Source organism: Danio rerio, chromosome 13 (genome assembly GCF_052040795.2).
Source record: "Danio rerio strain M-AB ecotype USA chromosome 13, GRCz13ab, whole genome shotgun sequence".
NCBI classification, from domain to species: domain Eukaryota; kingdom Metazoa; phylum Chordata; class Actinopteri; order Cypriniformes; family Danionidae; genus Danio; species Danio rerio.
This window is the reverse complement of record NC_141033.1, coordinates 55,220,890-55,245,000: the sequence shown is the minus strand read 5'-3', so window position 1 is coordinate 55,245,000 and position 24,111 is coordinate 55,220,890. Positions and strand designations below refer to the sequence as shown.

The 24,111-nt window shown below is 42.4% G+C and overlaps 1 protein-coding gene across 4 annotated transcripts in view; it reads right to left on the bottom strand.

The window, feature by feature from the left end:
- Positions 1-24,111, bottom strand: part of stk32c (serine/threonine kinase 32C) — a 108,223-nt gene that overhangs the window by 7,213 nt on the left and 76,899 nt on the right. For all 4 annotated transcript variants that reach the window (XR_015944950.1, XR_015506551.2, XR_015506552.1 and 1 more), the window contains exons 4-8: positions 12,778-12,951; positions 7,987-8,024; positions 5,050-5,139; positions 4,831-4,934; positions 4,627-4,743 (exon numbers count right to left, since the gene is read on the bottom strand). Coding sequence is in view for 1 of the 4 variants with exons in the window: in XM_087279917.1 (XP_087136043.1) it covers positions 4,627-4,743; positions 4,831-4,934; positions 5,050-5,139; positions 7,987-8,024; positions 12,778-12,951 (523 nt within the window). In the remaining 3 variants the exon portion in view is untranslated. The remainder of the gene's footprint in view (positions 1-4,626; positions 4,744-4,830; positions 4,935-5,049; positions 5,140-7,986; positions 8,025-12,777; positions 12,952-24,111) is intronic.

Below are 24,111 nucleotides of genomic sequence, written 5' to 3'. Positions count from 1 at the left end.
AAGGAAATGATGACATTTATTAATTAAAACAAATTAAAACAAATGCACTTGTCTAGAAAATGCTTCTTGAAATAAGAATGTTTAGAAATTTGGACTAGAAACAAGAGCGAACCTCTGAGTAAGGAAGGTGGTGTGTTTTGCAGTGTAGGCCTGCAAGAGGCGCTGTGGAGTCTAAGATGTGACCGAGACTCCTCATATTATTTTCTGCTGCTGTAAATGATCCAGAAAGCAGATCTGCGGATGCTCCGCTCTGCATTTCTCCCACAGACAGAGAGAAATCGATCTGAATCAACCCACCAGCTCAGAGAAAACCTCAGTGCGCTACACACACACACACACACACACACACACACACACACACACACACTAGCACACTCTCTGAATTACACTTCAGTAGAAGTCTCATGAAATCATAATTTTTTTTCTTCTCATCATTTTAAGTTAACAAAATTACATTTCTGAAGCATTCAACTTGCTAAAATATTATTCTGAATATTCTCCGTGCATTTACAACAGTCTGATTTCCTTATGTTAAATTCAAATGTTCACCGTTGTTAAATGTTAATGTATTTATTATTATTATTAGGGATGTCTGGATCAGGTTTTTTCATTTGTCATTTGATTTTGAGTATCTGTCGATGCCTAAACCCGATCTGATACTTCTGTAATACATAATAAAGAAGAGTGAAGAAACAGATCCAGGATGATCCTTTGGTTTTTATTTCATTCACCTAATTTTAACATTTACCATCTCTGTTAACAGACAGAGCACTTCTGTGAGGAAGCTTCAACAATCAAGTAATAAAAAACACCAGTGCTTCACTTCTGGACTTCAGTGCAACAGTAAATATGTAAACAAACAGCAGCTCGTCTTAAAATACCCGGCAGGCAATTGTAGGTTTACATATCTCTCAGTTTGCTCTGGCAATGTTGTCCTCATCAACTTTATATCTATAATACCTCCAGACCGCAGACATCATGTTATATTATTATTAGTATGGGGCGACGCAGTGGCGCAGTAGGTAGTGCTGTCGCCTCACAGCAAGAAGGTCGCTGGTTCGAGCCTCGGCTCAGTTGGCGTTTCTGTGTGGAGTTTGCATGTTCTCCCTGCGTTCGCGTGGGTTTCCTCCGGGTGGTCCGGTTTCCCCCACAGTCCAAACACATGCGGTACAGGTGAATTGGGTAGGCTAAATTGTCTGTAGTGTATGAGTGTGTGTGTGTGGATGTTTCCCAGAGATGGGTTGCGGCTGGAAGGGCATCCGCTGCGTAAAACTTGCTGAATAAGTTGGTGGTTCATTCTGCTGTGGTGACCCCGGATTAAAAAAGGGACTAAGCTGATAAGAAAATAAATGAATGAATGAATTCTTAGTATGATTATAGTAATGTTAGACAAAACAAACTAATCTAAAATATTTTTTATTTTTTTGTTCCATGAATGTGTTTGTGCTGTGGTTTAGAAAACATTATTCAAGACCACATGTATGTATGTCCTGTTAATGTTCAGATGTAAGAGATGACTTAAACTCAACACAATGCCGCCGATGTTGATTTCATATCTCGTCTCCAGAGGAAAACTAAGCTTAAACTGGTTGATATGAGAGAGTATGCAATCAAAAATGATCTGAGTGTGAACTACTGCCTCTATTTTGACATCTGAGATCAAACTGTTGGCTTTTACTGTTACTGAAGCTGCTTTAAATCAATCTGTATATTTAAAGCACAAGAGAGATAAAGCTTGAACGGGGAAGTTTCCAGCTCTTACCCACAATGCCCTTTCCCTCTGACTCACCACACAGTAATCTCTGCACATCTCACTCATCTAATAAATGACCTGAACGCCTCGCGTCAATCCTCTGTTCTTCACTAATATCCATTTTCCTCTCATAATATTTCTTCTCCCTCTCCAGTGATCCAGCCGAGCGAAACTGGCTTTCCTCATTCATCTTATTTTATTATCTCTCCAGCTCATTATCATCTCCTTCCCTCGCTCGTCTCAATCCTTCCCTTTATTCTCTCCAGCATCATTAGACGGTTTTATTCTCTCTGACTCCATCTGTGTTCTGTCTATTTTCATTTCCCTCTATCCTTTTTCAATTTCATCTGTTTTATATATATTTCAATTGCCTATTATTAAAGTCAAGCCTCTTCTGAATCGAGTCAGTAAGAACTCACCTAACAACAACCCATGACACCATAGCAACCACCACAGAACTGCAGTGAGGTTACAAATAAACATGTCTTGACAACTGCTCCAAACAGCCACCAAACCCACCAAATACCCCTTACAACCACCTCAAAACCCCTAACAACCAGTCCAAACACCCTGTCCTCTGAACAACAACAACCACACAACACCTTAACAACCACACTTCAACACCCTAGTCACACACAACTGCCTACCAACCATACCAAACACATTAAATCCACTCTCAGCACCCTAAAAACCACATGGGATGGCAGTCACATACAAAACCTTACAAACAACACACAAAACACCCTAACAACAACTTACAACACCTTAACAACCACCCATAACACATTACAGACTAACCCCAACACCTTTAAAACACACAAAGAAATGTCCTGTTGATCACCCATGACTCCATTAAACCTCCCCAGACATCCTAACAACCTCTCACAACAACCTACTACACCCTAGAAACCCCATCAACATCCTAACAACCATGGCAAACACGCTAAATATACTGAAAATGTTTCACCAGACACCTACAACACCTTAAAAACAACAACAAACACCGTAACAACCAGTCACAATGCCATAAACACTCCAAATACCCTAAAAACCACTAACAACACTACTAACTACACACAACACCCTAAAAATTGCAAAGAAATGTCATCAACCACCCTTAATGCTTTAACAAGTACCCACAACACCCTGCCAACCATGTACAACACCCCAAAAGTCCTCCAAATCACCTACATTGTCCTATCAACCCCCCCACAACAGCCAACAAACTACTCACAACACCTTAAAAACAACCCAAACACCTACAACACCCCAACAACCCTCCAGGATTGAGTTTGGACAGCCCTGTTGATGTGTTTTTTATAGTTGTTATGGTGTTTTGGTGTTTGTAGTTTTTCTAGGATTGACGATGGTTTGTTATAGTCTTCCTTATGGTTGTTTTGGTGGTTGATCTGAGTGGCTGTTATCGAGTTTTTGGTGGTTGTTGTAGGTGTTCTAGGATTGCATATGTTTGTCACAGTGTTCTGCTTGGTTCCCTTTGTGTTTCTGAAGGTTGCTGTAGTTTTTCTGCGATTGCAGATGGTGTTTCTGACGGTCATGCTGAGTAGTTGTTATAGTGTTCTGTATGGTTGTTCTGGTGTTTTTTGTGGTTGTTGCAGTTGTTCTGGCATTGCAGGTGGCTGGTCTAGTGTTCTGTATGAATTAAATGGTGTTTTGATGGTTGCTCAATTGGTTGTTATGGTGTTTTTGGTGGTTGTTGTAATTGTTATGGGATTGTGGATGGTTGTTATGGTGTCCTGTATGGTTGTTATGGTGTTTTTGGTGGTTTTTGTTATTGTTATGGGATTGCGGATGGTTGTTATAGAGTCCTGTATGGTTGCTATGTTGTTTTTGGTGGTCGTTGTAATTGTTATGGGATTGCGGATGGTTGTTATGGTGTCCTGTATGGCTGCTATGGTGTTTTTGGTGGTTGTAGTAATTGTTATGGGATTGTGGATGGTTGTTATGGTGTCCTGTATGGTTGCTATGGTGTTTTTGGTGGTTTTTGTTATTGTTATGGGATTGTGGATGGTTGTTATGGTGTCCTGTATGGTTGCTATGGTGTTTTTGGTGGTTTTTGTTATTGTTATGGGATTGCGGATGGTTGTTATGGTGTCCTGTATGGTTGCTATGTTGTTTTTGGTGGTTGTTGTAATTGTTATGGGATTGCGGATGGTTGTTATGGTGTCCTGTATGGTTGCTATGGTGTTTTTGGTGGTTTTTGTTATTGTTATGGGATTGCGGATGGTTGTTATAATGTCCTGTATGGTTGCTATGGTGTTTTTGGTGGTTTTTGTTATTGTTATGGGATTGCGGATGGTTGTTATAATGTCCTGTATGGTTGTTATTGTGTTTTGGTGGTTGTTGTAATTGTTATGGGATTGTGGATGGTTGTTATGGTGTCCTGTATGGTTGCTATGGTGTTTTGGTGGTTGTTGTAATTGTTATGGGATTGTGGATGGTTGTTATGGTGTCCTGTATGGTTGCTATGGTGTTTTTGGTGGTTGTTGTAATTGTTATGGGATTGCGGATGGTTGTTATAGTGTCCTGTATGGTTGTTATGGTGTTTTTGGTGGTTGTTGTAATTGTTATGGGATTGCAGATGGTTGTTATAGTGTCCTGTATGGTTGTTATGGTGTGTTGTGGTTGCTTTAGTTGTTCCAGGATTGCAGATGTTTGTTACTGTGTTCTGTTTGATTGTTAGTGTGTTTTTGCTGGTTGATATGATGTTTTTTGTGGTTGTTTTGGTGTTGTGTGTGGTTGCTAGGATGTTTTCTGTGGTTTCCAGTGTTCTGATAGGCTGTTCATTAATCTTTTTCCATCATTTATCATCAGATGAATGTACAGAGCTGTGTGTGTCAAGGTGTTTTTCTGACCTTCCTCAGCAGCGAGATGAGGTCTTTGTGCCAGGTGGAGCTGTACTGAACAACAACCGTACTGAACAACTGCAGCAGAGACTCCACTGAGTTACTAGCGTGGATGTCGTATGGCCTCTGAAACACACAGACATACAGAACACAAACCTTGTAGAAAACACATCCGTGGTGTGATTATACACACAGTTAAACTGATCCTCTTACCCAACCTCGCAGAACCTCAAAGATGGTCACACCCAGCGACCACCAGTCCACCTCAAACGCATAACCAGTTCCACCACTCACAAACGACTGGAAGATCTCTGGAGCTGTCAGGAGAAAACAAAACACATCTCATCTGCACTGAGGATATAAGTGTGTGTAGAGTTTAAAGGACTGATGATCACAGCGCAGATGTTCAGTTGTGGATCTGATGTTTCTCACCCATGTACGGCTTTGTTCCTGCTAGCGCTGTGGCTCGTTCTCCGTCCTTGATTATCGTAGCGATGTTAAAGTCTGTTAAATGTGCGTGACCTGAGGAACAGCAGACAGATCAGCCATAAAAACAAGAACCGGTGATTCAGAGGATTCACTGAATGACTGCAGGAATGTAATGTGTTCTGGGTTGTTTCTAACGTGTTCTCATTGTGTCCTACAGTATGTTGTTGCTAGGGTGTTTCTATGGTGTTTGGGGTTGTTGCTAGGGTGTTTTTAGGTTCTGTGTCACTTATTTTCATGGTGTTTCTAGGGTATTTGAGGTTATTGCTATTGTTTCAGTGGTTTGCTAGAGTCTGGAATTCTGGGCTGTTGGTAGGGTAACTAGTGTGTTCTGGATTGTTTCTAGGGTGTTTTGATGATGTCCTCAGTTGTTGCTAGGGTGTTTCTATAGTAATTTGGGTTGATGTTAGGGTGATTCTAGGTTATTGTTGCTTGTTATCATTGTGCTTCTAGAGTGTTTGGGGATATTGCTATGGTGTTTTTGGGTTGCTAGACTGTTACTAAGTTGTTCTGGGTTATTTTCAGGGTGTCTAGTGTATTCTGGAATGTTTAGGCTGTTTTGATAGTGTCCTTGATTGTTGCTAGGGTGCTTCTATAGTGTTTTGGGTTGTTGCTAGGATGTTTCTTTGGTGTTTTGGGTTGCTGCTTGGGTGATACTAGGTTATTCTGTAATGCTTGTTGTCATGGTGTTTCTAAGATGTTTGGGGATATTTCTATGGTGTTTGTGGGTTGCTAGAATGTTACTAAGGTGTTCTGGGTTATTTTTAGGTTGTCTAGTTTTTTCTGGATTGTTTCTAGGGGTTTCTTAGGTTTTGATGATGTCCTCAGTTGTTGCTAGGGTGCTTCTATTGTGTTTTGGGTTGTTGCTAGGATGTTTCTGTGGTGTTTTGGGTTGTTGCTAGGATGTTTCTATGGTGTTTTGGGTTGTTGCTAGGATGTTTCTGTGGTGTTTTGGGTTGTTGCTAGGATGTTTCTATGGCGTTTGGGTTGTTATTTGGGTGATTGTAGGTTACTCTATGTTGCTTGTTTTCATGGTGTTTCTAGGGTGTTTGGAGTTATTGCTTCTGTATTTCTGGGTTGTTACTTGGGTGCTACTAAGATGTTCTGGGTCATAGTTGTGGTATTCAGGTGTTGGGTAGAGTGTATCTAGTGTGTTCTGGATTGTTTCTTAGGTGTTTTGATGGTGTCCTGGGTTGTTGATATGGTGTTTCTGGTGTTTTAGGTTGTTGCTAACGTGTTTCTAGGTTGTTCTGTATCACTTGTTTTCATGGTGTTTCTATGGTATTTTAGGTTGTTGTTAGATTGTTGGTAGGGTGTTTGAGATTTAGCATGACATGTCACAACCTAGAGTTGTTCTAGGGTGTTCTGGGTCATAGGTTTGGTGTCTAGTGTGTATCTAGGTTGTTTAATTGTGCCTCTGGTTGTTGCTTGTTTTCATGGTGTTTCTAGGGTGTTTGGGGTTATTGTTGTGGTGTTTCTGGGTTGTTGCTAGGGCGTTCCTAGGGTGTTCTTGGTCATTGTTGTGGTGTTCCTGTGTTAGGTAGAGTGTTTCTAGTGTGTTCTGGATTGTTTCTAGGGTGTTTTGATGGTGCCCTGGCTTGTTGATATGGTGTTTTTATGGTGTTTAAGGCTAACATATTTCTAGGTTGTTCTGTATTATTTGTTTTCATGTTGTTTCTATGGTGTTTTGGGTTATTGCTATGGTGTTTGTGGGTTGTTGTTAGATTGTTGGTATGGTGTTTGAGATTTAGCATGACATGTCACATCCTAAAGTGTTTCTAGGGTGTTCTAGGTCATAGGTTTGGTGTCTAGTGTGTTTCTAAGGTGTTGTAATTGTGTCTCTCGCTGTTGCTAGGGTGTTTTTTTTTACAATGTTGCTAAGGTGTTTGGGGTTGTTGATAGGGTGTTTTGATGGTGTCCTCTGTTGTTGCTAAAGTGTTATTGTGGTATTTTGGGTTGTTGCTAGGGTGATTCTAGGTTATTCTGTATTGCTTGTTGTCATGGTGTTTCTAAGGTGTTTGGATATTGCTATGGTGTTTGTGGGCTGCTGGACTGTTACTGTAGTTACTGTAGGTTTATTGGTAGGGAGTGTAGTGTGTTTTGGGTTGTTTTTCAGGGTGTTTCTGTGTTTTTTACATTGTTGCCAGGGTGTTACTAGGTTATTCCGTGTCTCTTGTTTTTGTGGTGTCTCTATGGTGGTTATTGCTATTGTGTTGCTAGAATGTTTCTAATGTGTTCTGGGATGTTGATATGGTGTTTAGGTGTTGTGTAATGTGTTTCTGGGTCATAGGTCGCATTTTATTAGTGTGTTTTGGGTTATTTATAGTGGAATGTTTTAGTGGTGTGCTGGGTTGTTGCTAGGGTGTTTCTACAGTGTTATGGGCAGTTGTCAAGTTATTCTGTGTCACTTGTTTTCACTGTGTTTAAGATTATTGTGTTGCTGGATTGTTGTTAGAGTGTTTCTAAGATGTTATGGGTGTTGGAAAGGTGTTCACTTTTCAGATGGAGTGTTTCTAGGGTGTTCTGGATCACAGATCGTGTGTTTCTAGTGTGTTCTGGGTTGTTTATAGCATCTTCTAGCTGTGCCCTTGACAATTGCTAAGGTGTTTCTATTGTGTTTTGTGTTGTTGCTAGGGTGTTATTCTGTATGACTTGTTTTTGTGGTGTTTCTAGAGGGGTTTTGCTAGGGTGTTGCGATATTATTCCTGCTGTGACTCAGAGGATTCGCTGAATGACTGCAGGAGTCTAATGTGCACAATAATTTGCTCTTTTTAAAAAGGGAAGATCAGGGGTGTTTAGTGGAACAGCGTGTCCTCAGATCTCCACGTGTCTCCTTGAAGCTTTTCTCTCTCCTACAATCACACACACACACATGTGTCTCACCTTGCTCGTCCAGCAGGATGTTGTCAGGTTTGATGTCCCTGTGTGGAGACACAATGACATGATGATGGCGTCAGTCTCAGATCAGTCAAACTGCGGCTCTGTTTACATGTGGAGTGCGCTGTGACTGCAGGCTCATGTTTGGAAGCTTCATCGGCCTTCCTTTGTGTGAATGTTCAATTCTCAGGGGGCCATCACACTTCCAGCACACTCACTAATTACAATGAACACTCACACACTCACACACACACACACACACACACGCACACACTCACTGTGTAAGAATAAAGCCTCGTCCAGCTAAAGCACTTTCTGATTCCCTCACAGCTAATTAACAGCGAGCCGTTCCCTGCTGTCAGGATGATGCCAGAGAGCATGATGGGATTAATTCATGCAGAGCTGAGACACACACACACGCACACACAAACACACACACACACATTCTTCAAGCTGAACATTCACAGCCTGATCTGCATCTTTGAATCAGACATGATGCTCCGAGTGGCTGCCAGGGTGTTGCTATGCTGTTGCTAAGGTGTCTTTATCACATTGCTGATCAAGCGGTGTTGAGTTCATAGAAGGTGGTATTTGCTGTGCCAAAGTTTTTAAAGTGTTATGATGGGTTCACACCGAATGTGGAGCACCGCTCTAGTTTACTCGCCTGGTGTTATTTTTTCCTCACATTAATTTTTTTTTGCTTAAGTTCATTTAATTAAACCTGCATGATAGATATGATTGAGGCAAAACTCATGCATTCATGCAATCCACACATTGCCTTTGCATTGCAAACGTATATTTTAGTTCCTAAAAGTTTGTACTTTTTAGATACTAATATGTACCCTTTAACTATTAATAGGAACCCTTTACTTACAAATGTGTATCTTTCGAAAAGGTACCACCCCAGTGACATCTCGTGTTTATTTCTGAAAGTTTACGCTAATCATTATTTATTTATTATTTTTAGGTGGTTGCTAGGGTGATTCTAAGGTGTATGGGTGTTTCTAGGGTGCTCATATTTTAGCTACAGTATTTCTAATGTATTTTGTCTTGCTGGAATTGTGTTTCTAGTGTGTTTATATTGTAACTACAGAGTTTCTAGGGTGTTCTGGGTCATTGGCAGGGTGTTTTAGGGTGTTTCTATGGTCTTTTCTTGTTTCCAGATTTTTTCTAAGGAGCTCTGGGTCATTGACAGGGGGTTTCTAGGGTGTTCTGGGTGTTTCCAGGGTGTTCGAGATCATTCCTGTGTTGTTTCTATAATGTTCTTGGTTGTTGTTAGGGTGTTTCCAGGGTGGTCTGGGCCATAGATTTGGTGTTTCTGGTTTCTGGTCTTTTCTAGGTGGTTTTCAGGTTCTTCCTAGAGAGTTGTAGGTCATTGGCAGGGTGTTTCTATGGTGTTTTGGGTTGCTATTACAGTGTTTCAGGGTGTTATAGATCATTGCTAGGCTGTTTCTATGGTGTTTTGGTTGTTGTTAGGGTGTTCTGTGTTATTGGGTTGGTTTTTCCTGCGTGTTCTGCATATAGTGTTTCCAGGGAGTTCTAGGGAGTTCTGGGTCATTGGCAGTGTGTTTCTAGAGTGTTTATTTGGTGTTCTGGGTTGCTGTGAGGACATTTATAGTGGGTTATGCGTCTTCTCTATGGTGTTTCCAGGTTCTTTCAAGAGAGCTCTGGGTCATTGGCAGGGTGTTTCTAGGGTCTTTCTAGTGTGCTCTGAGTTGTTGTTAGGGTGTTTCCACTGTGTTCTGGATCATTGCTAGGTTGTTCAGTTGTGTCCTTGTTCGTTGTTAGGGTGTTTTGAGGGTGGTCGGGGTCATAGATTGGGTGTATCTAGTCTGTTCTGTGTCTTCTCTAGACAGTTTTCAGGTTCTTTATAAGAATTTCTGTGTCTTCGGCAGGGTGTTTCTTGAGTGTTTCATGGTGTTCTGGGATGTTGTTAGGGTGTTTTCATTGTGTTCTGGGTCAAAGCTAGGACTTTCTATGGTATTCTGTGTTGTTGTTAGGGTGTTCTGTGTCAGAGTTAGTGTTTCTAATGTGTTCTGTGTCTTTTCTAGAGTGTTTCCAGGTTAATTCTAGGGAGTTCTCTGTCATTGGGTGTTTCTAGGGTGTTCTGAGTTGTTGTCAGGGTGTTTTCAGGGTGTTCTGGATCATTGCTAGGGTGTTTCTATTGGGTTTAGGGTAATTTCTTTGGATTTTTCTAAAATGTTTTGGGTCATTGCTAGGGTGTATGTAGGCTGTTGATGGTGGCAGCACAACAGCTCATCTCTGAAGACACGTGTCTTGAGAAATGCTTGAGATCTGAAGCAGAAACACAGCAGGACATCAGATCTGAGCATCACTGGTGTGTCAGACTGTGATGAGGACTCGTCTGATGCTTCCAGATGTCCTCAGTCATGTGCTGCTGCTCTTCTTCTTTTAGGAATCCTCTACTTGGACTAATTTTACCTCGGTGGCTGCGTGACATGGCACACTGTTGCTAGGAAACACTTCTGCCCAACTTAGCGCAACTAAATAATTCTACAGACAGAAAGCGCTTCTTCTGAAAGAGTACAGCTAAATCCACCACAGGAAAAACAATGTGACTGAGTACAGCTTGAATAACACACACACACACACACACACACACACACACACACACACACAGATATCAGTGCCAGCGAGAGACTCAGTCCACTGCATTCTCTGTCAGTTCTATTCTAGAGCGTTTGTGACGAACCCAAAATAAGACAACGACACATTTTATTTGGCACAGGCTCCTCATCTCCCTGAAGGGCCTCACAGAACTAAACACGCAATTACACAACAAATCCCTGTGAGCTGAGGTTACACACACACACACACACACACACACACACACACACACACACACACACACACACACACACACACACACACACACACACACACACACACACACACACACACTGATACACTGTGCTTACTAAATGAGCACATGATAGACTCTTCAATATTTTTAATCTGAAGTGAGTCTTAAAGTCTGCATGAAATCTAAATGTACAGGGTTTATTTTGCTAGTGCACATCGTTATTCTTTAAGTGAACAATTAATCCATGCATGTTAATCGACTGAAATAATGTGGAGTGTGTTTTGGTCATTTTCAACCAAAGTTTGAGTGGCTCCTTCTCTGATGACATCAGTGTGATGCTTCATCCACAATATTCCTAGCCACGCCCCTCTTACTGTTAATTTGCTACGAGGCTTTCCCACCCCTACTCAATATTCATACTGAAAGATTTTATACTGCTGAAATAAATATAATACTGAAATAAAAACTTCATCAGACTTTAAAGTCAACATGTAACAGAAGAATGTCCTTTTTTCCCCCTATTGTGATCTACATTTGATGAGACTAAAATTAGGGCGGTGCATGATTTTGCTCTCTGGAACCGATTGGATTGTTAGAAGAAGGGCCTTGCTAACAAAATGGAGGAATATTTGAATGCTAGCTTGGTTGCACTCAGATGCCTGATTATGACAATAATGAGGAGTTAAATTGTACAGATTGTCTCATATTCATTCGAACCACTGCCGTTCACAAAAGCAGAGCAGAAACAAGACTCTGATAGCTCCACCCTAAATGGCTGATAGCCCGGACCTAAAGGACTGATAGCCCCGCCCTAAATGACTTATAGCCCCGCCCTAAAGGACTGATAGCCCCGCCCTAAATGACTGATAGCCCGGCCCTAAAGGACAGATAGCTCCACCTTAAAGGACTGATAGCCCTGCCCTAAAGACTGATAGCCTGGCCCTAAAGGACTTATAGCCCCGCCCCAAAAGACTGATAGCCCTTCCCTAAAGGACTGATAGCTCCACCCTAAAGGACTGATAGCCCTTCCCTAAAGGACTGATAGCTCCACCCTAAAGGACTGATAGCCCTGCCCTAAAGGACTGATAGCTCCACCCTAAAGGATTGATAGCTCCACCCTAAAGGACTGATAGCTCCACCCTAAAGGACTGATAGCTTCACCCTAAAGGACTGATAGCCCTGCCCTAAAGGACTGATAGCTCCACCCTAAAGGACTGATAGCCCTGCCCTAAAGGACTGATAGCTCCACCCTAAAGAACTGATAGCCCTGCCCTAAAGGACTGATAGCTCCACCCTAAAGGACTGATAGCCCCACCCTAAATGGCTGATAGCTCTGCCTTAAAGGAGTGATATCCTTGTGCAAAAGGACTGATAGTCCCGCCAGTGGCATAACAGACGGGCCCGCAGGATACACACCATGAGGGGGGCGCACTTAGCAGTGAAAATGAAACCGAAAGCGTGCACATCATTTAAATAATCATATGGCATTGTAGAGTAATCAGTGGCGTGGCGGACGGCCCATAAGGGGGCCCCGCCGATCCCTTGGCCCGTAACCACCCCCTCCCCCCACTGGGTGTCCATGGGCCCCCGCCACTGAGCCCCACACTAATTTGATGATAGCCCCGCCCCACAGTGCTTATAGCCACGCCCTAATGGACTGATAGTCTTGTTCAAAAGGACTGATAGCTCTGCTCTAAAGCGCAGGTCAGGTTATGGTATTTGATGGATTATCAGGGCATATTAATGTTTAATAATAATAATGAACAGCACAGACACATCATCTATAACAAATCCAACTATATCCACATCAAAATAAGAGCACATTTTGATTTGATGCTGACTTTCAGCACTAGAGATTAATGCCCCCTTGAGTATGTTTGATGTACAACACCTAAAGTCAAACAGAAGCGCACACCTACAGATGGGCAGTGTGTTAGTGTGGCGTTGGGCTGTGATGATGAGCGTTTGCTGACCGGTGTATGATGTGTTGGCTCTGCAGGTAGTCGAGCGCCAGCGTCATCTCACACAGGTACAGCTTCACCGCGTCCTCCCCGAACTGCACGCTCTGCTGCAGGTGATAGCGCAGATCTCCACCCAGCAGCAGATCCACAACCATGAACATGTCCTCCTCATCCTGGAACGAGTACCTGCAGCGGGGGCACAGGTCAGGAAGTGACATCACAGCTCACAGAGAACCCACATCTCCCTGGAGATCTGTGTGTGTGTGTGTGTGTGTGTGTGTGTGTGTGTGTGTGTTTGATATCATCACCATCAGGAGATCTTTTATTGCCTTTCACAGAAATCATTAATTAAAGTCGTGGAGGAGATGATCTGATTCAGACATTTTAATTAAAGTGCCAACACAGATGATATCGGCTGTCAATCATCTCATCCATCTCACACACACACACACACACACACACACACACACACACACACACACACACACACACACACACACACACACACACACACACACACATTGATGATCCTGATCAACTAATGTTCAACACACACACACACACACACACACACGTACACACACACACACACACACATTGATGATCCTGATGAACTAATGTTCAACACACACACACACACACACACACACACACACACACACACACACACACACACACACACAGCTATATTAGTTGGCTTACGATGGTTTTCGGAAACGCACCCCAGAGTGGCTGGTGGTCAAGAGAGGTGATGTGAAGCTCTGGTAGTAGCCATGTTTGTTTAGCAGGCATACTGACCCCTATTAACATAGCTGCAGTTTCACTACAGTAATCATGGTAAAACTATGACAATCAGCAGAGTCCTTCAGCTGAGGAGTTTACATTTCACACACCATCATTCTGAGCGTCCCTCCAACTCATTACACACTCACGAGAGGCTGTGAGGACTCTGCAGAGAGAGTGTGTGCCAGAGAGAGGGAGAGAGATTGAGTGAGTATGAGTGTCTGTGAGACTGTGTGTGTGTGTGTGTGTGTGTGTGTGTGTGTGTTTGTGTGTGTGTGTGTGTGTGTGTGTGTGTGTGAATGACACTGAGTGTGTGGCTGTGTGTAAGTGTGAGAGTTTCTCTCTCTCTGTGTGTGTGTGTGTGTGTGTGTGAAAAATATGTGTGAAAAGTATTTATAAAAGAGTATGTGTGAATGAGTGTGTATTCCTGCATGTGTATGTGCTTGTGCATGAAAGAGTGTGTAAGTTTGTAAGAGAGAATGTGTTTGTGTGAGAGAAAGAGTGTGTGAAGTTGTGTCTATTTGTGCATGGATGGGTGTGCGTGTGTGTGAATGAATGAATGTGTGTGTAAGTTTGTGTTTGCATGTGAGTCTGTTTGTAAGTGAGAGTGATTGAATGATTTTGTGTGTGTGTGTGTGTGTATGTGTGTGTGTGTGTGTGTGTGTGTGTGTTTGTGTGTGTGCGTGTGTGAGAGAGTCATTCAATCATTCATTCTCCTTCAGTTTAGTCCCTTATTCATCAGGGGTCACCACAGCATTTTACACAGCGGACACACTTCCAGTCATAACCCTGTACTGGAAAACCCCCATACACACTAATGCACACACACACACACACACACACACACACACACACACACACACACACACACACACACACACACACACACACACACACACACACTCATACACTACGGCCAGTGTAGTTGATCAGTTCCCCTATAGCGCATGTGTTTGGACTGTGGGGGAAACCGGAGCACCCAGAGGAAACCCACACCAACACGGGGAGAACATGCAAACTCCACACAGAAACACCAACTGACCCAGCCGAGGCTCAAACCAGAGACCTGAGTGCTGTGAGGCCACAGTGCTGACCACTGAGACATCGTGCTGCATTGTGTGAGAGTGTATAAATAAATGTGTGTGTGTGTGTGTGTGTGTGTGTGTGTGTGTGTGTGTGTGTGTGTGTCTGTGTGAAGGACTCTCCACCGCTGCACTTCAGAGCTCATTTCCCGTCTGTAAGAGGCCGCAGGTCTGAGAGGCAATCATCACATCTATTATAGATCTCACGCTTTCCACTCACTCACACAAAGAGTCCAACACACACACACACACACACACACACACACACACACACACACATAAACAGCAGCTCATGTCAGAGATCAAAGGGTCAGTGAGAACACACACACACACACACACACACTGTAGAAGATGATATGACACATCTAAACAGTTTGCGTTTGTTATTTTGTGTGAGATCTTAGACTAGAGTAACTGAGCTTTCATTAAATAGTGATTAAACCTAAAACAACATCATTCACATTAGTGAATAATCAGGAGCACATATATAGAATGGCAAACAGCCAACAAGGGTGTCATGGTGGCTCGGCGGTGTCACACTGTGGCCTCACAGAAAGAAGGTCTCTGGTTTGAGTCTCGGCTGGGTCAGTTGGTGTCTCTGTGTGGAGTTTGCATGTTCTCCCCGTGTTGGTGTGGGTTTCCTCCGGGTGCTCCGGTTTCCCCCACAGTCCAAACACATGCACTATAGGGGAACTGATCAACTACACTGGCCGTAGTGTATGAGTGTATGTGTGAATGAGTGTTTATTGATGTTTCCCGGTACTGGGTTGCAGCTGAAAGGGCATTCGCCATGAAAAACATATGCTGAAATAGTTGTCGGTTCATTCTGCTGTGGACACCCCTGATTAACAACGGACTAAACTGAAGTATGAATGAATGATTGTTGCCCGCAATGTTTTTGTTCAAATTAAGACTTGACTTTATTACAATGCAAAATGATTACTTGCAAAAAATAGTGAAACTTAATTCAACAAAACATAGCGCAGTGTATTCTGTGAATAAATAACAAGTTAATTTATTATGGCACAAATAAATTTGATAAACCACAAGGCTGCTCTTACACTATGTCTCCGATTGTAATGAAGCTAAATGTGCATGTAGAATACCTCACCTTAAGCTTCACTAAGCCCAAAAACATAAATAAACAATAATAATCATACACAATCTGATCTCGCATAGTATCTTACTCTTAAAATGAGATCAGTAAGTTTTTTGTCTATTAATAAGATTGTATATTAGTTTTGTAGTATAGAATAAGTGGGTTTAGTGATTTTTAATAGACCAACATAAAACAAGCAACGTCTTAAAAATACAAGGCTTGTCATAAAGTCTGCCTCTGATGTACTTAAGCTTGTATTTTTAAGATGTTATTATATCTGCTTGCATGTGAAATAATTAATTTTAAGCTTTACCACCTAAGAGAAGAATCCTAATCTAAAATAATTGATTTGTTCATTTTCATTCGGCTTAGTCCCTATTTCAGAGGTCGCCACAGTAGAATGAACCACCAACTACTCTGGCATATGTTTACGCAGAGGATGCCATACCAGCCGCAACCCAGTACTGGTAAACACCCATACACACTCATTCAAGTGTTTGGACTGTGGAGGAAACCAACGCCAACACGAGGATAACATGCAAACTCCACACAGAAACGCCAAATGACCCAGCCAGGACTTGAACCAGCGACTTTCTTGCTGTGAGGCCACAGTGTGACACCACTGAGCCATCGTGCCGCTCTTTAAAACAACCATTGTTTTAATAATCTAAAAACAATCATCATAGTCTTACACAACGTGATCTTGCATAGTGTTGTATTCTTAAAACAAATCTAGATCATTAGGTTTTTGCGGGGCTAGAAATAAGATTGTGTTTGCAGTGTGATGAGTTGATCAAGGATTCACAGCCTCTTCAGATCTGTCTTTCGTGCACGGTACTTTGAGGAAAGTTCACAAGTGGGTTAAACTGCGGCGTGTTGCAGGAGAGACGCAGCCATGAAAGAAACGGCCTTTATTCGGCCTTCAGCCACTCCACAGCACAGCGGGAGCACGAGGAAGGTTAGCAGACTGGAAAGAGTCCGAGAGCATGAAATAATCAGGCCATGATGACAAATGAGACGAGGGATGGAGAGAGAGAGAGAGAGAGAGAGAGAGAGAGAGAGAGAGAGAGAGAGAGAGAGAGAGAGAGAGAGAACATAAGGAACATGAAGAGGAAAACAGAGGGAGTACAATATTTTGACCAAAAAAAAAAATTGCAGTGTCCCAGATAGAAGTGAACACTTGTCTCAGCTTTAGGAGCGAGTTGCAGTGACACACACACACACACACACACACACACACACACACACACTCTCCATTCCTCAGTGAATTCCTCTCGAATGTGTCCTCACCGCTGGCCTTATTTCGCAAGGTGCCTTCATGAGGAGCGTCCCAAATGAACTTCAGAAGTTTCCTGAGCTGAGAAGTTGAGGAAAGTTGTGCAGAGACAGGAATCCTCTAAGCCAGAGACAGACGGAAACAAGCCTCCTCTATGACAGAGACAAATGGAGACAAGCATCCCCAATGGCAAAGACAAAAGGAGAATAGTAGAGACAAGAGTCCTCCATGACAAACAGATACCGAGTAAAGCAAAGACAATTGTCCTCTATCAGAATGAAAACCAAAGACAAGTGGAGACAAGTGTGTCTTATCAAAAAGAAAACTGAAGACGATCAGAGACAAGCATCTTCGATGACAAAGACAAATAAAGACAAGTGGGAAAAAGCGAAAGTGTCCTCTATTAGACAGACAAGTTAGACAAACTGAGACAAGTAGAGAAAAGCATCCTCAGTGAAAAAGTCAAACTGAGACAAGTAGCGAAAAAAGTGTAGATAAGTGTGTCCTCGATCAGAAATAAAACTGAAGACACGCAGAGACAAGTGTCCTCTATCAGAAAGACAAATGGAAACAAACTGAAACAAGTGTCCTTGGTCATAAAAGCCAAGTAGAGACAGAGACTAGAAGACACAAGCACCCTTAATGACAGCCAAATATAGACAAACTGAGAAAACTAGAGACAGAGTGTCCTCTATGGAAAACTCAAATAGAGACTAGGGGAGACGAGTGTATACTATTGAAAAGACAATTGGACAGGCAGAGATAAACAGAGACTAGAGGAGACATACGTCCTCTATGAAACAGAGACAAGCTGAGTAAAGAGAAGACAAGGGTCCTCTATCAGAAAGAAAACTGAAGACAAGCAGAGAGAAGTGTCATTCATCTTAAAAGTCAACTGGAGACAAACTGAGACAAGTGTCCTTGCCTATAAAAGGCAAGCAGAGACAAGCATCTTCAATGGCAAAGATAAATGGAGACAACTGGAAAATGCAGAGACTTTAACAAAGAGAAGTGGAAACAATCTGAGACCAGTGTCCTCAATCGTAAAAGACAAGGAGAGACAGTCATCTCTGGAGACATCTGAAGACAAATGGAGAAAAGTGTTATTGATTATAAAAGACATAAGGAGACAAATAAAGACAAATGGAGAAAGGTGGAGAAAAACAGAAACAAGTGTCCTTTATTAGAAAGACAAGTGAAGACAAGCAGAGACAAGTGCCCTTGGTCAAAAAAGACAAATTTAAACAAAAACGGAGACTAGTAAAGGCAAGCATCATCAATAGCAAAGACAAATGGAGAGAAGTGAAGAAGAGTAGAAACAAAGTCCTTTACTGGAAACACGCATAGACAAACAGAGACTAGTGGACACAAGCATCCTCAATAGCAAAGACAAAGGAGACAAACTGAGAAAAGTGATGCCTAAGTGTCCTATAGGGTAAAAACACATGAAAAAAGGGGAGACAAGTGTCCTCTATTTGAAAAGACAAATTAAGACACACTGAGACAAGTGGAGACAAGTGTCCTCTATAGCAAAGTCAAATGGAGAAAATGGAAGACAAGTGTTCTCTATCAGAAAAGACAAATGAGACAAACTGAGAAAAGTGACGTTTAAGTGTCCTATAGGATAAAAACAAATGACAAAAGGGGAGACAAGTGTCCTCTATTTGAAAAGACAAATTAAGACACACTAAGACAAGTGTGCTCTATGGAAAAGACATATGGAAACATACTGAGACAAGTGGAGAAAAGTGTATTCTATAGCAAAGACATATGGAGAAAAAGAAAAAACAAGTGTCCTCTATCAGAAAAGACAAATGGAGACAAGTGGAGACAAGTGTCCTCTATGGAAAAGACAAATGGAGACAAGTGGAGACAAGTGTCCTCTATGGAAAAGACAAATGGAGACAAGTGGAGACAAGTGTCCTCTATGGAAAAGACAAATGGAGACAAGTGGAGACAAGTGTCCTCTATGGAAAAGACAAATGAAGACACACTGAGACAAGTGTCCTCTATAAAAAAGACAAATTAAGACACACTGAGACAAGTGTCCTCTATGGAAAAGACAAATGGAGACAAGTGGAGACAAGTGTCCTCTATGAAAAAGACAAATTAAGACACACTGAGACAAGTGTCCTCTATGGAAAAGACTTATGGAAACATACTGAGACAAGTGGAGACAAGTGTCCCCTATGGAAAAGACAAATGGAGACAAGTGGAGACAAGTGTCCTCTATGGAAAAGACAAATGGAGACAAGTGGAGACAAGTGTCCTCTATGGAAAAGACAAATGGAGACAAGTGGAGACAAGTGTCCTCTATGGAAAAGACAAATGGAGACAAGTGGAGACAAGTGTCCTCTATGGAAAAGACAAATGAAGACACACTGAGACAAGTGTCCTCTATAAAAAAGACAAATTAAGACACACTGAGACAAGTGTCCTCTATGGAAAAGACAAATGGAGACAAGTGGAGACAAGTGTCCTCTATGAAAAAGACAAATTAAGACACACTGAGACAAGTGTCCTCTATGGAAAAGACTTATGGAAACATACTGAGACAAGTGGAGACAAGTGTCCCCTATGGCAATGTCAAATGGAGACCAGGGGAGACAATTGTCCTCAATAAGAGGAGACAAGTGGAGACAAACTGAGACAAGTGAAGACAAGTGTCCTCTAAGGCAAAAACAAATGGAGAAAATGGAAGACAAGTGTCCTCTATCAGAAAAGACAAATGGAGACAAACTGAGACAAGTGGAGACAAGTGTCCTCTATGGAAATATCAAATGGAGACTAAGGGAGACAAATGTCCTTTATCAGTAAAGACAACGGGAGAGAAACTGAGACAAGTGTAAACAAATCACAGAGACAAATTGAGACACACTGAGACAAGTCAGATCTTACCTCACTGACAGGTCATTCAGGGTGTCTTGGAGGGGAGAGGTGTCCAACCTACAGCATCTAAACACTGGGGTACCTCAAGGCTCTGTTCTTGGGCCACTTCTATTCTCCATCTACACATCATCTCTAGGACCAGTCATCCAGAGACATGGATTCTCCTACCACTGCTATGCTGATGACACCCAGCTATACCTCTCTTTTCATCCTGATGATCCCTCGGTTCCAGCTCGCATCTCAGCCTGCCTGTTGGATATTTCACACTGGATGAAAGATCATCATCTTCAGCTGAACCTCGCAAAAACGGAAATGCTTGTAGTTTCTGCCAACTCGACTCTACACCATAACTTTTCAATACAGATGGACGGGGCAACCATTACTGCATCCAAAATGGTGAAAAGCCTTGGAGTAACGATTGATGACCAACTAAACTTCTCTGACCACATTTCTAGAACTGCTTGATCGTGCAGATTCGCACTCTATAACATCAGAAAGATCCGACCCTTCTTATCTGAACATGCAGCTCAACTCCTTGTTCAAGCTCTTGTTCTCTCCAAACTGGATTACTGCAACTCTCTACTAGCTGGGCTTCCAGCTAACTCTATCAAGCCTCTTCAGCTGCTCCAGAATGCAGCAGCACGAGTGGTCTTCAATGAACCTAAACGAGCACATGTCACTCCGCTGCTCATCCGTTTGCACTGGCTGCCAGTTGCTGCTCGCATCAAATTCAAAACTCTGATGTTTGCCTACAAAGTGACTTCTGGCTTTGCTCCTTCTTATCTGCTCTCACTTCTGCAGATCTATGTGCCCTCCAGAAACTTGCGTTCTGTGAATGAACGTCGCCTCGTGGTTCCATCCCAAAGAGGGAAGAAATCACTTTCCCGAACTCTCGCGCTCAATCTGCCCAGTTGGTGGAATGAACTCCCTAACTGCATCAGAACAGCAGAGTCACTCGCTACTTTCAAGAAACTACTAAAAACTCAACTATTTAGTCTCCACTACACTTCCTAATCTGTAATTGCCTCTCTGAATATCACACTAACTGTACAAAAAAAAAAAAAAAAAAAACTAATACTACTAATACTTCCCCTCTTAGACTTTACAGACCTGAAACTTGCCTATAGCACTTATTCATTGTTGCTCTTGGTTGTGTAAATTGCTTCCTTGTCCTCATTTGTAAGTCGCTTTGGATAAAAGCGTCTGCTAAATGACTAAATGTAAAATGTAAATGTAAAATGTACAAGTGGACAACCCAAGCTCATTCTGGAAACGTAGCCCCGCGGACGTTTCTGGAGACCGCGATTTACGTGGCCGGAGGTACATAAAGGCCGCGTTTGGTTTTTTTCGAGCGAATGCTGCGGGGCGGTGTGGCGCTGCTTCGCCCCTTCTCTTCGCGCTAGCCGGCCGACGGTTCGCCTCCGAGTGGAGGGCTTTCCCGAAGCAATCAGTTTGTCCACTTAGCTCACAGCGTTGCGTCGGCGGAGTGGAGGCCCCGGACGAGGAGGAGGAGGAGCCGGCCGCGGTGGACGACGACCGGGATCGAGTCCGGGGAACAGCAGGTTCCGGAAATCAGGTAAGACAAAAAACAGAATCCGAAAAATAAGGGCGAGAACGCGGCGGGATCCGAAAATGCGGTCGAAATCGAAGACAAGGGCTTTTGCTTTTTTTTTTTTTTTCTGGATGGCTTTCGCGAACCGTCGCACAGGTTTAGGGAAGGAGGAGGAGGAACAGGAGGGCGGCCGAGTCGGCCGAGTCGGCCGATCCGGCGGCTTTTCGTGCGAGAACGGCGCGGGCGCGAACGGCGCGCGCTCCCGAGAGGCGCCCGAGACGCGAAAAAGCGCGCACAACGGCCTATCGCGAATCCGCGAAAACAAAAACCGCTCGAATGCGTACCTCCCGGGATGTAAATCGCGGTCCGCAGAAACGTCCGCGGGGCTACGTTTCCACAATGAGCCCGGGTTGCAACTGGAGACAAGTGTCCTCTATGGAAAAGACCAATTGAGACACTGAGACAAGTGTCTTCTATCGAAAAAGACAAATGCAGACAAGTGGAGAAAAGTGAAGACAAGCAGAGACAAACAGAGGTAAGTGTCCTCTATTGTAAGGACAAATGTAAAATAGGGGAGACAATTGCCCTCTATCGCAAAAGACAAACAGAGGCAAGTGGAGAAAAGCGGAGACATGCTGAGACTACTAGAGATGAGTGACCTCTGGAAAAGACAAATGAAGACATGCTGAGACAAGCGGAGACGTGTGTCCTCCAATGCAAAGATGAGCTGAGATGAGTGCCCTCTATGGCTAAGACATGAGAGTATCAAGTGTCGCTATATTCAGAGATCGAGGAGAAAAAACAACAGAGTGTAGAGATAAATCTGAGCAGAGGAAGAGCAGTTCACCCAAACAAAGGTATTCTGAGAAGTGCCCAGACAATGAAAATCAATGAATGAGGGCTAATGTTGTGCCTCAAATCATCTTCTTTAACCAGAGTAAATGAACACATTTCTAACTGGATTCTTACTGTGCTAAATGATCATTGGTGTCTTGCTGTTATTCTAAAACGTAAACTTATATTAAGAGCCAAAATTATAGACAAATGATATTAAAATTATTAGAAGCAGCTCATAATATATGCCTTGTGTTCAAAAATACCAGAGTGTCTGAATCTGAATTATGATCACTCAACATCTTCCATCTATAAAAAATACATAAATGCTCAAAATGCTCATTATTGAGCATCTCAGATATTAACCGAGATTTCCATTGGAGATCAAAATTAATTATTCATCACGTTGAACAACATTTTTGGCAAAATCCCCAGAAACTCACACTGTAATTAATAAATAAATAAATAAATAAATAAATAAATATATATATATATATATATATATATATATATATATATATATATATATATATATATATATATATATATATATATATATATATATATATGATTAATTAATCTTGACAGCATTCACTGTAACTGAAGTTATTTAAGTTAATCATGTTGTAACTTAATTTCATAAGTTACGCAAGCTATTTTAAGTCAGTTTAACACAATATAAGTTCAGTTGACTCATAAGCTTAATTTGACTCAGCTTAAAAATTTAAGACAACCAGATTTTTTTACAGAAACACCATTCAAGTATAATATTACCATATTTATTTTCTTCATAATTAATAATACATTTCTAATAAATAGACAAGAGGTCGACGCAGTGGCTCAGTAGGTAGTGCTGTCGCCTCACAGCAAGAAGGTCGCTGGTTCGAGCCTCAGCTGGGTCAGTTGGTGTTTCTGTGTGGAGTTTGCATGTTCTCCCCGTGTTGGTGTGGGTTTCCTCCGGGTGCTCCGTTTTCCCTCACAGTCCAAACACATGCGCTATAGGGGAATTGGGTAGGCTAACTTGTCCGTTGTGTTTGTGTGTGTGTGAATGAGTGTGTATGTATTTCCCAGTGATGGGTTGCGGTTGGAAGGGCATCCGCTGCATAAAACATATGCTGGATAAGTTGGCGGTTGATTCCGCAAACATGGGGAGAACATGCAAACTCCACACAGAAACACCAACTGACCCAGCTGGGACTCGAAGCAGCGATCTTCTTGCTATGAGGCCACAGTGCTGACCACTGAGACACTGTGTCAAACTCAAGGAAATGAAAATCAGCAGCACTTGCTTTGGTCAGCAGCAGGTTGTTTTTTTCTCTGCTTTATTTGAGTTCATGTTTATTTGATGTGGAGTGACAGAGACGCCGGTGCTTTGACTGAGATCAGTGTTAATGTCATGTTGCGTGTGTGTGTGTGTGTGTGTGTGTGTATGTGTCGGACCTCAGCCTCTCTGATTGTGTTTATGCGATGGAGCTGTTTTAACACACGCTCAGGCTTCCTGCTGTGACTCAGAGCCGGTAAATGGATACAGTAATTACAACTTTCTGCATACTTGACATTTTAAAGGCTTTAAGGAGTGGAGGAGGAGAATGAAGCCTCTTTATTTCCCAACAGCAGACGCTCCTTTGACTTTCAGAGACCGAGTCTTCAAAGCTCAGTGTGTTCACCAGAGACACATCAAAGAGGAGAGGAGAGACCATCCCCTCTGCCCATACAGTATGAATATATCTACAGTCTGTAGCTGGTCAAAATTATAGTCTCTTCTTCTTTTATAAATGTTTTCCAAGTGCTGTTTACCAGAGATTTTTGAACACTGCAGAAATGCTGGCTT